The sequence below is a fragment of the Culicoides brevitarsis genome, chromosome 3 (genome assembly GCF_036172545.1).
Source record: "Culicoides brevitarsis isolate CSIRO-B50_1 chromosome 3, AGI_CSIRO_Cbre_v1, whole genome shotgun sequence".
NCBI classification, from domain to species: Eukaryota; Metazoa; Arthropoda; class Insecta; order Diptera; family Ceratopogonidae; genus Culicoides; species Culicoides brevitarsis.
Window position 1 is genome coordinate 16,046,872 of NC_087087.1, and position 13,590 is coordinate 16,060,461.

Genomic DNA, 13,590 nt, shown 5'->3' on the forward strand with positions numbered 1-13,590 from the left:
TTTATTTCATTTTAGGGTAAATTTTCTTGTTTGAAACAAGTTGTTTCATAAGGTTTTGCATTTTGACTGCCCTTTTTGAATTAAAATTTTTATTTTATTGCCCATCTTTATGGGCAACAAGGGCGGATTCAGAGGGGGGCAATTGCACCCCCCTTTGAAGCTCAAAAAGCACTAAAAATCACAAAAATGACACAAAATTTAACAAAAAAGGTGATTTTATATAGATTTGCACCCCCCTTCGTGGTCCGCTGATAGCCCTCTGGATCCGCCCTTGATGGGCAAGTTTTTGAAATTCTCGGTAAAAAAATATTTTAACTCTTTCAGTGCTCATTTCATTAAATTTTGTTTAAACTTTCGGGGTCTTAAAATTTTTTTCCCCACTTGATATTCTGATGACATTAAAATTTTTGTGCATTGGGTCCATTGTCAAAATGACAGACTCCAAAACGTTTCAAAAGCGATTTTTTTTAAATTCTTTAAAATTTTATAAAAAAATGTTTCTTGTCAAATTCAAGGAACTAACATAAATAAAATGCCAGTCCAATTTGTTGCCATAAGTTGGCAAGATACTTCAAATATGCAACATTAACAACCCTCAAAAGGATTTTAAATGTTTTTCATGACCATGACTGTCAGTTTATTCTCTCTTACTTATTTCCCACACAGATCCTTGTTTTGAATTATTTGAGTGAATAAAGTCACAAAATTCTTCCATTTAGCTTGAAACAACTGCAATAACTTTAAATAAATAAAATTTTCTGTTTCAAGGAAACTCTTTACGGTCCCTTTACGGATCTTGTCTTTGAAGGAAACGTAAAAGTCAGGATATTTCCTTTTTAAAAAATTATGAGATGAAACTTATTGACACAGTAATTTATAGGTAGGCGAAAATTCATCTTACCAAAAGCTTAAACTTTTCGCAGGAAATTACATTGTCGCCTGGTAATAAATTTAGTCCCATTAGTGTCACATAAATTTGTTCCTTATGTGAATCACGGAGAGAGAGAGAGATACGAACAGTCAATTAACGATCATGTAGTGAAAGAAAAAGTGCAAGTTGTGACATCAACACCTCTCCAAACAGTAACAACATCCTGTATAACCACTTTCGATTATCATGACAATTTATTGTCGGAATTTTTGGGCAATTCTTAAAATTTCTCACATGTGAGTGAGAAACTGTAACGCTCGCAATAAAAATTAATAAGTGATGTGAATGAACTGATCATGAAGTGGATTTTTTTTCACTTTTTACTTTTTATTGTTTATTATTATTTCCTCTTTATTCATCCATTCTACCTCGTGTTTTATTTACTACACGAGCGCGCGGGAATAACTGTATCATGTGTAAGTTTTTTTTTTTTTTTTGATCAGAAACTTGTTTCTTTATTTATATTAATTTATTTAATAACAAACTTTTTTTATTTGTTTAACTTCTGCGTCATAGTGAAATTACGTAAGGAACAGAACGCTGCTAGAGACGTGACTCGTTAATATGCTTTGTAATTTTTATTCTGGTAGTAATGGAAGGCGACACGCGGTATGTTAATGGAGAACAAGAATAAAGATGGATTATTTATTGATTGAAAAGCTTTGTCCAAAGACGTGCCGTATATAGCGATGTAGAGGAAAGAAAAATGTTGCGAGTCACGTAACGTTTGTTGTTGGTTAATGCAGTTTTTTATAGCATTTTCGCTTGGATTAGTTGTAAGTTTCTTTTTTCTCTCTCAGCATCGTAATAATGTAAATCTATTGACACTTTGAAGGACGATTTTTTTCTTCGTGGCAAGAAAAAAAAGGAAAGAATGTTTCGTGCAGGAATTTTTTTTAAATTACTCGTTAAACATTGTAAATCTTCGCTCTTTATTTCTAATTGCTTTCTTTGTTTATTCCGGGAATTTTTGCTTTGCTTGCTGTCATCCTGCTCTCTTGTGGCAGCTTAGCAAAGAAAGAATTTAATTTTATCTTTTCAATTAAAATAACTTAAATGGTTTTATCTGTGCAGTAATGCAGTTTAATTTGTAAGTCGGTCGTTTATCTAAAAGGGAAAATGTTATTATTGCAATCCACGGGGATGCCGATGAAAAGTGCTGATACTGATTTAATACGCGGCACGTGGCAGATGTGGGTCAAGACGTTAGATAAGGGGTAACTTTTATTAACTTTTTATTAAAATGAGAAAAGTCAATTTATGTAAATTATTTCACTCAGTGGCTTAAGAGTCTTGAATCCATGAATTTTCGATGGATTTCTACGTAGGGGGAGGGGGGTGAAAAGAAAAATATGACGTCGTATAAATTCTCTATAGTTAAGATTTTTGTTTCAATTTGTCAGAAATAATTAAGCGCTTTAAACTTTTTTGTTCTGTTTTTAAACTTACTGAGTAAACATGTACAATTTTTCACAAATTTCTATTTAAATTTGAGCTAAATTTTAAACAATTTTTCTTAAAAAGGGGGGGGGTATATTTTACTAAAAAGTACGTCGTAAATTAGGGGGAGTCTTAAAATTCCGACAGTTTCCGATTTTAGAGGGGGTGGGGGTCAAAAAAAAGTCCTTTTTTATCCGACGCCGTAAATAAATGACGCCTTAGATAGTTTTGCAATCTGAAATCGCTTCTACTTCGAAGGCCGTAAGGTTGTGCCTCGCCCACTGTTGTTAATATTTCTGTCAAGTATTCCGGGAGCAGATCATTCTTGGCTTTGTCGATAAGTTTCAGAACGTTAAAGTAAACTCTTTGCTTCACGTCAAGTAACTCCGTGTGGTTCAGCATAGTCTCTATATTTTTGTAGAATTCAAAAATCAGGCCCTACATATTTTTATTTATTTTTTTTTACCAACTTTTACTTTTTTTTTGAAAAAATTAAAAAATATTTTTCTCAAAAAAAAACATAAAAATTAGGAAAAATTTCTTTTATAAATTTGGTTAGCTGAATTAATTGATCCTAGACAATTTTTACTACCCGGTTTTCGAGTCCGAAAATTGCGAGTACCCAGATACCCGATTCCGAATATCTCATAAAAAATGACGTTACCACGTAATTACATTACCACAAGCTTCGAAAATGTTTTTTTTTTAATTTTGAGTTTTTTCAATGAAAAATTTGTGGATTTGATAAAAAAAATATTAATGAGAGAAAATTTAAAAATTTTTTACTCAAACCTTTAAAAGCGAAATTTCTAAAATAATGACAAAAACATTAAAATTTTGTTGAAAATAATTTTCCTCAAAAATGTGAAAAATAAGACTTAACAGCCTTAAAATTGAAAAATAATGCTTTGAAAAATTACATTATTTTTACATACTTATAAATTAATTAAAAAATGAAAGAAAAATTTCTTAAAAATTAAAGTTTTTAGCACCGATAATCTTTACAAAAAAGACGTATTGCATCGATTTTGCACAAAAACTTTTGTTAAAATTCTTAAAAACTAAAAATTTTGCAAACAAAAGTTAATTTTTTAAAGTATTTTCCAATTTTTTTCTTAAAAATTACTCGACTTGAGTAATTTGAGTAATACCCGGTTATCGAGTCTTAACAAAATCCGGATACCCGGGTTTCGAGTACCCGGTTCTGGAGTCTCTAATTAATCCACAAGACTTTAAAAAAGTCCTGTTGACCCATTGGGTAAAATAGAGAACCCAAACTGAGAATATGAATCGCCTCCATGATCGCTGAAGCTAATCGCCTTAGGTTGCCTGATGACATCTTTTAACGGAACTAAATAAGACCTTCATTTGACCTTCATGAAGTCAATGTGCGAATTCGTCAATGGATGTTAAACTAATCAACTTTTGTGCAAATTACTTTTGAAATTGACAAAAAAAAACTTTGTTTTAAATTGCAGCACAAGGAATTTTCACTAAGCAATATTTGTCAATTTCACCTCGAATCTTCCACGATTCGATAAAAATAGTTTCACCAATTATCATAACAACACAAATCTTACTAATGGATTTCTTCATCAACCTGTAGAGATAAAACAAAACAAAAACGTTAAACAATGATTTTGCACATTTGTGACATGACACAACGATCTTCGGTAGTAGTTCATTGACTTGATAATATCGCATCATCAACACCATCCAACATGTTTTTATGTTTCCAGTGTGTGTGTGTAACTGGTTACTTCTGCTACTTGGCGAGATAATTGATTACATCTTAATAATAATTTAGTTGGTCATACATCACTGCAATTATTTATCGACAATCGTTATGCATCTTGTATCATATATTTTATTTATTTACAGAGACAACTCTCGCAGACTGCGTTTGAATGAGGTACGTAGACGAAGTTGAAAGTGCAAAAGTGAATGGAAAATCATAATTATATTTTTCGAGTTTTGTCTCTCTTTCTGTCTAGCTTCTATGGCGTACGTTATAATGTGTGGATAAATGATCATGGTCTTCTACGTACAGTTAGAGCATCATCATCAATCTCATCATTAGTTGCATAATTGGTAATGTGATTGTAACTCTGGCTGGCTGGCTAGCTTGTCTTGTTTTGTATATCTACGCAATGTTGTTTCATTTTTTTTTTCAAATAAATATTTTTAAAAATATCTTTTATGACCCTGTTACAGCTGCTTAACTAGAAGGAAGCAAACGATCAGAAGCATCTTCATTTGGTAAGTAAATGATTGTAATTGCTGTGAACTTTTTGTGTCAAATGCAAAAAAAAAACTTTCAAGATTTCAGCCTTGATTCGAATTACAGCACCATCACAGCGGCAGTATACAAAAGGTTATGAAAGAGACGTAACAATGTATCGTAGTAATTTTTATGCAATTATAGTTGCTGCCATTTAATAGAAGACGGAGAAGGTGTCTAGACCAGACAAATTTACTGATCTCCGATATAAAAAAGTTGTTAATGAAAGACACTTGCAAGTAATCCACAAGTAATAACGGTACATTTATTAACTTGTGTAAGAGTTGCAGATTGAAACAAATCTTTGTTTCTTGACATACGATTTAATTTTTTATCATTTGTGTTGACTCTTAGTTGACTGCAGAGACATAAAATGCGTTCAAAAGCAAAAAATGGAACTTGAACAGAATATTTGTCTGTCTGTGAAATTATATTTCATTTCGAATGACAATCAAAGAGGTAAGAAATTTATGCTTCATTTATAATTTTAGAAGTCAATAAAACGGAAATAACCCAAATTAACATAATTACAGGATAATTGGGGTAAACCATAAATCATAAAAAAATCAATGAGTTTCAAGGAATTATTTTCATTTGATACAAAAACATTGTATACGAAAATATATCACAAATAGGACCTGGAGTCAAAAGTACCTGATCTTGACCAAATACTTTGAGCTGCCACGACATTATCGAAGCCCTGATGTTGCTCTTTGTTAATTTTGTGTATTTATTTATGTTTCCGGTGGCCGTCGCAAGAAGGATGACGAAACCTTTACTCTGAGAAGGATGACGAAACACTATGAATAAATGTTTTTTGAAAAGATGGGTTTTTTATGACGGCGGATTCTCCAATGGCTTTTTCGCCCCAAATGAAAATTAGTTTTTATGTAGCCAAGGGTTTTTAAACCTGTTGTTGCAATTCCTTTAAACAATGTCATTATTCCAGTAGAACTACTTAAACCCTATCAACAAATACGCAAAGCATACAAAACGAGGAATACTTTAGTTAAGACCTGCGTAATTAAAAGAATGTAGAGTAAGGACTTCGAATTACAAGTGATAAAATATTTTAAGAATCTTAGAGAGTTAAAAAAAACGAATAAGCATGGACGAAAAATGAAAATGGGTCACAAAATGATTCTTATTTATTTAAGAATATCAAAAACGGAATTGTTTCAAGTAATTGGAGCCTTTTAAAATATAGGAATTTCCGTCGTTTTTATGATTCAAAAAACCAAAGACAAAAATTTATGAATGAAACAAGAGCTGCAAAATTGTGAAAAAAAATGTAAAAGGAACACCTTTTTTATCTCTCTTTATAAAACAATTCAAGATTAAGATTTGGTCAGAACTTGACTTCAAAGAACTAAGTATAATATTTCATTTAAAAGTAGAATTTGTTTTCCACAAACAAACCTGAGTAACCAATCAACTCTATTACTAATGGTTCCACATCAATAAAGCACAATCAAGAACGAGGATCAAATCAACTAAAATCCATTATCAGCAGAATATTACTTATTCATAAAATTAATGAAATTGACACAACGCACTATTTCATTGAATTAACTCCTTGTCAACGTTTCAATAGAGAATTATTAATCACTTTATTGAATGCGCTCTCATCCCTCACTTAGCAGTCTACCGACAAGTTTTCACCTCACAAAAATGACGACAAAGTTTCTTATGGTTTAGTAACTTGAACAAGTATTTATCTATGTACTCATTTCTATGGAAAAAGAAAATAATTTAATTACATTAGCTCATTAATAGCAAAAGTTATCATCGCAGTAAAAGTTGAAAGCTGAGCCAACACAAGCCAAACTGTAATTGGATATAATATTTATAACTTTTGTTATCCTTTCTCGTGTTTTAAAGCAATTTAATGAATACACAGAACTTGTCAAAAAAATAAAACTTTGCTCGAAACTCATTAAAAATGCACAAAAACACAATAGAGAGAATATCAAATGTAGCACTTTAAAACTTGCAACAATGAACCTGCAATTGATACATAAAACATTATATTTATTTACTGGATGATGATTCTTACTTTTTCCAAAGGCACGCCGCCGTCATTATATTATTTCTTTTTATAGAAATATTTCCTGCGAATAATAATGCAGAAATAAAAATCCATAATTTACGACGTAGAAACTCTGTTATCGCGCTGCAAAGTGGCAAACAAGGATTATTGTCATATACGTGCGCCTTTTTTTTTGCAAACAAATAATGAAAACATGATAAATGTATGTCTGCCAAGTTGCACATCAGGTGTAGAGTAAACATCTAATCGTATCTCATAAAAGTCTTTCATTTTTCTACTCACGAGCATGATAATAAATTACATGCTAGACGTTTCGTTTGACTGCAACTTTTATGAGAACGCTCTCACTTGAATGCATTCCAAAGAATTTCGTCTGCACCTCTTCTTAACGAGCTTAATAAAAGTTCACTCGTTAACTTAATTAATGGATCAAAGACGGATTAATTTAAAAAAAAAATTGAAAAATGCGATTAATTTTTTTTTATCAACGAAAACTTTTTCTTTTGGAATCCCTCAGTTAGTAACGTGACACTTGAGGCGGTGGAATGGCACCAATAAAAAATGAATAATCACATTTTTTTTGCCACATAAAAAATATATTGATCAAACATTTTTTATGCGGTCTAGAAAGGACAAAAAAAAGAGTCGTTAATCAATTCGTTACTGTTTTGCTCGCATGATGAACAGAGAAAAAAAAAACTACGAACGATATTTATCTTAATTATTTAATAAAAAGTTTGCAAACGGAGATTATCGTGGCAACGTGCAGTTTTTCCGACAAAAATGCATCATAACACGAAGGCGAGAGCGTGGTAACAGATTACAGCAATTTAAAATATGTCACGATACTAATAACAAGCACCGTATAAATCTTGAGTATAACAATTGTGTCGTGTTGTGTCGTTTGGCAAAAGTGAAAGAATGAGAGTAAGAGGATTACTTTACTTGCTGAGAAGGATATTTATTATTTTGAAACTATATATAAAACTATTTAATGGCGCATTATAAAGAAATTTGTTTGTTTAGTGATAAACAGAAAGACGTAAATCGCTTTTAAAGCTTCTTCTTCTTCATTCTTCTTCCAGTTCATTGTGACAAAAATAACGTTTTTCGCGAAAGAGACAAAATTTTTCATCAGATTTCTGAATTTAATCAAGTTGATGCTCTTAATTTAACGCCTTTTGCCTGTCGCAATTCCCTCTGATGTTCTTTTGCTGTGCTTTTATAAAGTGTTTTTCCGCGAAACACAAAAATTTAAATAAAAATATCATATTTTTGACGTGTTTCTTGCTGCCGACATTTTGCTGTCGACACGACCCCAAGCCATTTCTGCCATTTGTTTTGCGGATTTATTGTTTCAAACTCTGCCTTGGAAATAAAAAAGAGATTTTTTGTCTCATAAAAGTTTAGAGTGGCGATCTCTGAGGTAAATGTCGTCGTTGAAATTAATGACCGATGGAAATCTTCGCTTTTTTCATGCTTCAATTGTGTTGAGCCGAGAAAAGTAAAGCAGGGATTTGAGTAAAAATTCTTTTCATAAAATAATTTAAAGATTTTTTTTCTAAATAAAAAAATTCAGATCACGTGGTTTTAAAAGTTTTTCAAGTCACGTGGTTTGAAAAACATTCATAAGTCACGTGGTTCAAAAAAAATCTCAGGTGACGTGGTTTGATAAATTTCTCAAGTCATGTGATTTGAAAAATTTCTCAAGTCACATTGTTTAAAAAACTCTCAAGTCACGTGGTTTGACGAAATTCTAAAGTCAAGTGGTTTAAAAATCATTTTTAAGCCACGTGGTTTGAAAAACTTATCAAGTCACATGGTTTCAAAAATTTATCAAGACACTTGGTTTGATAAACGTGGTTTGAAAAAACTTTCAAGTCACGTGTTTTGAAAATCATTCTTAAGTCACGTGGTTTGAAAAAATTATCAAGTCACGTGGTTTAAAAAAAACTCTGAAGTCACGTGGTTTGAAAAAAACTTTCAAGTCACGTGTTTTGAAAAAAAATTCTTAAGTTACTTGGTTTCACATATTTCTCAAGTCACGTGGTTTAAAAAAATTATAAGTCACGTGGTTTGAAAAATTGCTCAAGTAATGTGGTTTAAAAAATTTCTCAAGTCACGTGGTTTGAAGAAATTCTAAAGTCACGTGGTTTGAAAAAATTCTCAGAAAAAACTGTCAAATTTGGTTTTGATCATCCAGCAAAATTTTCTGAATTTAAAATTTTAATTAAAAAAAAATTTTTCAGCTTAAAAATCTCGGTCCAGTTACTGATATTCGAAACTGCATGCAAATGACAAAATTAAATACAAAAAACATTAAATGCATTTCTTATCGCACCACTTACGAGACAGCCTCAAGGTGTCTAATGTTATTAAACGCAAGCAAGCAACGTTAAGTCGGATTATTCATTTATGCTATTATATGCACAATTCACATTGTATACGACTTGAAGTTGTTTGGCAAATAGGATCAGAAAGATTTTCTGCATCGTCGTCGTTGTCGTCGAAAAATGGAAAATGAAAGCAAAAGACAATAAAATCTTGATTGTTTTTCTCCTTCTCTGCTTTGAAAAATTCAATAGACTCTAGCAAGAGACAAGAATTCATACAATGCAATTCCATTTTGCTCTATTTTTTAAATTAAAATTAAGTTTCGAGATGATACTTTTTAAACAAGATTTACACAATTCACCATTGCGGATTATCTTGCCATACAATAAAAACCTTTCTTTACGCGGCAAAAATCAACGAAGGGTTGTAATTAATTTAAATTTTCCTTTTTTCTTGTATCACTGTAATCTCTTTCTTTGCTTGTTGCGATATTTTTCATTTTAACTGAATTTCTTCGAATCCCAAGACAGAAAGATAAATTGTCATTATCGCATCTCAATTTGTTATTTCTTCATTATCACTGGGTAATTTATCGTAATTTATTTACTTACCTTCCGCTTTGATTTATGCATTCGCTGGTCGCGGGAGTTTTCTGCTTCGCCAGGCGGACGTTTTCCCCAAACAGCGACCGCGATACGAGTGTAGGTCGATACGAGAACGCACAAGGGAATGATGAACTGAAGGATCATTAGTGCGGTTGTGTAGTAACGGTTTAGTGTGGGATCAGGCCAGTCTTCGCCGCAAATGTATCTGTGGAAAAATGTGAAGAGAAAAAACTTTAATGACATCCGGATTTTTCGTTAAGTGTTTTAAAAATTGCTTAATGATGGTTTATAAGATGCTTATGGGGGATAAAAATGGGTAGGAGTTTTAAAATTTAAAGTTTTTTTCAAAGTTTATAAACTTAGGCTTGAAGTCTTAAAGTCCTAACTTCTAATGTGTTAATTCGCCAATAATAATATAAAACGATCGTAGATATTAAATTGGCATCCCGGGTATCCTCTTCTTCCCGCCCTCAAATTTTACTCGGTGCTCGTAGAATTTAAGTAAAAATTTGAGCTGAAACAGAACCAAAAGAAAATCTGTTGCTCTGAGTCGAAAACAATCGCTCGATCTGCGAATCATCAATGCGGCATCTTAACCAACTTCTCTATATCGGATGAGATTGGTCCTCTTAACCTTGAAAAAAGTTTCCTGATCCCTTAGTTAAGGGATTATTTTAACTTTTTCATTAATCAATCAGAACCTTTAAGGCAATTACTTATGAAGTGTTTGATTTAATTTAAAAATATTAATCACTTTATAAGGGATCTCTTAAGAGCTCAGATTGATTCCTTAAAGGATCAGATGGATTTAAACGATCAATCTTATCCGTTTTTTTATAGATTCTTTATATTCGGTCAGTACCCTATGGGCAAAAAATGGGTCAGATTAATCCCTTGAGGGAATTTTAAAGGGTTTAATCTGATCCCTTCAGGGATCAACCTGAATCCCTTTCGAGTTACTTATTCGCAAACCCAAAAATTTGAATCTTTCAAGAGATCATTTTGATTCCTTAAGAGGTCAATTTGATCCCTTCAAGAGGTCAATTTGATACCTCTAGGAGGTCAATTTAATCTCTTAAATGATCATCTTGAAAGATTCAATTTTTTTGGTCTGCGGATGAGTAATTCGAAAGGGGATCAGGTTGATCCCTTAAAGGATCAGATTAAACCCTTTAAAATCCCCTCAAGGGATCAATCTGATCCGTTTTTCGCCTATAGGGTATCGTCTAGGGTGTATAGACGATAGACTATAGAGTTTCGCCCGACCCTCACGCCTTTCCCTTAACAAATAGAAGGTTAATTTCTTCTACAGGTCATACTTATTTTGCTTCATTTAGGTCCATTTTGTAAAATCAAGGCATGATCCCAATGCACAAAAATTTTTCTCCATATAAGAGTTCGAAATTATAACGAAAAATCAACAGAAAATTCAAATTTAAATCGAATCCCAGTGCAAATTTCAAAAATCTAATGATTCAGTATTGATATTTACTCTGAAATAAATTTTTTATATGCAGATTTTTGTTCTAAAAAAATTTTGTAACTTTATTTACTTGGCAATTTGTGTGACTTTTTAATACAAGGCTCTTGTTTATTCCTTTTTAGTTCGCTTTTTTTATTATATTTATTCGTAAAGAACCTCATTTACGTTTAACAATTCTTATTTTGTAGATCACAGATTTTCACACATAGAATATTTTCAAACCTATTTTCTTTAAAACTCAGAGTACAATATTTTTCAAGACGACAAAAATTTCAAAAGGAAGCTTTTATACAGAGTTTTAATATTTTAAAAGAAAAAGTACCAAGATTCCATTCCAATTACATCGTTATTAAATTTTTCTCCAATCTGTTACATTTTTGCCTCCATTATTGCTTAAGAATTTAATTTACTTGCATTTGTTCATTATTTCATTGTGACTCTTTTTGTACTGAGTAACGGATAAAAGATAACAAAAAAGGCAAAAAAAAAGGAGAAATAATTTTTTAAAATCTTTTTCAAAGATTTGAATCACTGCAAATTAATTTCTCACGATTATCCTTAACGAAAGAAAAAGGACAAAATTAATATTTTGATCCTCGATGAAATACGAAACGATTTAAAGTCTCGATATGACCTTGTGTCACTCTAAAATTACTACTTTTTAGCATGGAAACGACTTCAACTTGATAAATTTGTTATTCCGAGAACGACACGAAAGTCTTTATGGGAAAACATCAAAAGAAAATGTGTCGTCCCTGTAATCTTCGTTCTCGGATGTCTTCGTTCTCTCCTTTTTGCCAAGCAGCACCACGATGAATGTCAATGGAATAATTTCATATCTCGAGGCAGTTTTTCACTTGAATATATATTTTTTTCCTTTTTCATTGCGAGGAGTCTGATTATTATTAATGGATGCCCATACCAGGTTTTTTTCCCCAGATTTTATGTAATACAAGTAAGTACAAGTTTATTGTCCTATTCATTTAATTTTACGTTTGACAAGATTTTTTTCTCTCTTTTGGGTTTCTTTTTCATGCATATTTTTGAGTGATTAATTTCAAGACATTTCCCTTCGTGAATGACGTCCGTCATCCACTTCGTTTAATTTAAAAGATGATATTTAAGTACAAAAACGAAAGCGGCATTTAATAAGGGAGGAAAATACAGAATAATTAAATAGTGGAGAAAATTATCATAATTTCTTTTTAAACACGACGTTTTAACAAGGTAATTTCACCACGTTGAAACCGCGGGATTATTAAATAATCGCACGTTTAGCCGCACTTTCGAGAAAGATTTAAAGAAACGGTTTCGTGTCCGTAAATATTTCTCAAGGGTAAGGTATTCCTTCTTGAAATGCAATCATTTTGTCTCGTTTTTTCTCGGAAAAGCGGATCGTCGTGGATAAGTTTTTATTGTCTACGACTATTTTTTTCTTTCTGAGACATACTTAAAATATTTTGCTAAATAAAAGGACTGTTTCTTGGGAAATTTAAATGTTATTGCTTGAGGATATTTTGTCTCCGACTGTTTCCTATTTTTTTTTCAAATGCAGGACTGCAAAAACTTTTTAAAAATTAAGTTTGTTTGAGATGTGTCATTTATAGCTCGTCGTTAAAAGCATCGAAAAATCGTTTTTTGGCTCTAAAATCAAATTTTCCCAATCCAGGATTTAGAAGTTTGGTTTTTTGAATAGCATTTGGCCTCCCTAACAACTTCCTATACTCAGATTTTCTGGTGGTGGACTTTTAAAAATTTCGTGGTTCTGGCCTACCGTGTTTAGGAACCCTTTGGGACCTTCTTGGGAGAGAACTGAGCGAATTTTGAGGGCGCCTGCTTGGGATGACAGGTAAAAAGCTAAGACCCATTCCTCGGCGTTAACTTAGAAAACTTACGACTTACCCTACCCCTCATTTTTTTTTGAAATTAGTATAAAGATTGAAACTGAAGTGACTTTTTCTCAAACTAAAGTAATCGTTTAAATAGTTTTGACTTAATACGACTTAATGTTTTGCAGCCCTGGTTAAAAACCTTTGTAATGTGTTTTAAAGAAAGGATCGGGAAACTTCCAGGTGACTTAATCTGGGAAATTGACTTCATTGATTTTTTTTGTTTTTTTTTTATCTTATTCATATACAAATTTCGTTGTAACCTTCCGGAAATTAAATTGAAGAGAAAGCCACCTTGGTTAAATGAAGATCAATCTTTCAATTTAAATGAAAAATGGAGAAGCGAATAGATCAATTACTCTGCAATAAATAGCCATCTGGTTTTGGACCCAACAAAAGAATTACCAGGTTTTAGAGAAAGAAGGCACATTTGGACTACTATAAACAGAATAAGGTGCGAAAATGGCAAATGCAATTATTTGTTGTCTAAATGGGGAAAGAGAGAAGATCCCTTTTGCAATTGCAGACAAGTTGACCAAACAATAAAACCCATAGCCGTTAAATGTCCCTAAAACGT

General features: G+C 31.9%; 1 protein-coding gene across 1 annotated transcript in view; it reads right to left on the reverse strand.

Moving 5' to 3' along the window:
* LOC134834421 (RYamide receptor) overlaps positions 1–13,590 on the reverse strand; it is a 73,544-nt gene that overhangs the window by 54,418 nt on the left and 5,536 nt on the right. Inside the window, exon 4 of the mRNA XM_063849069.1 lies at positions 9,648–9,846. Within this exon, the coding sequence (XP_063705139.1) occupies positions 9,648–9,846 (199 nt within the window). The remainder of the gene's footprint in view (positions 1–9,647; positions 9,847–13,590) is intronic.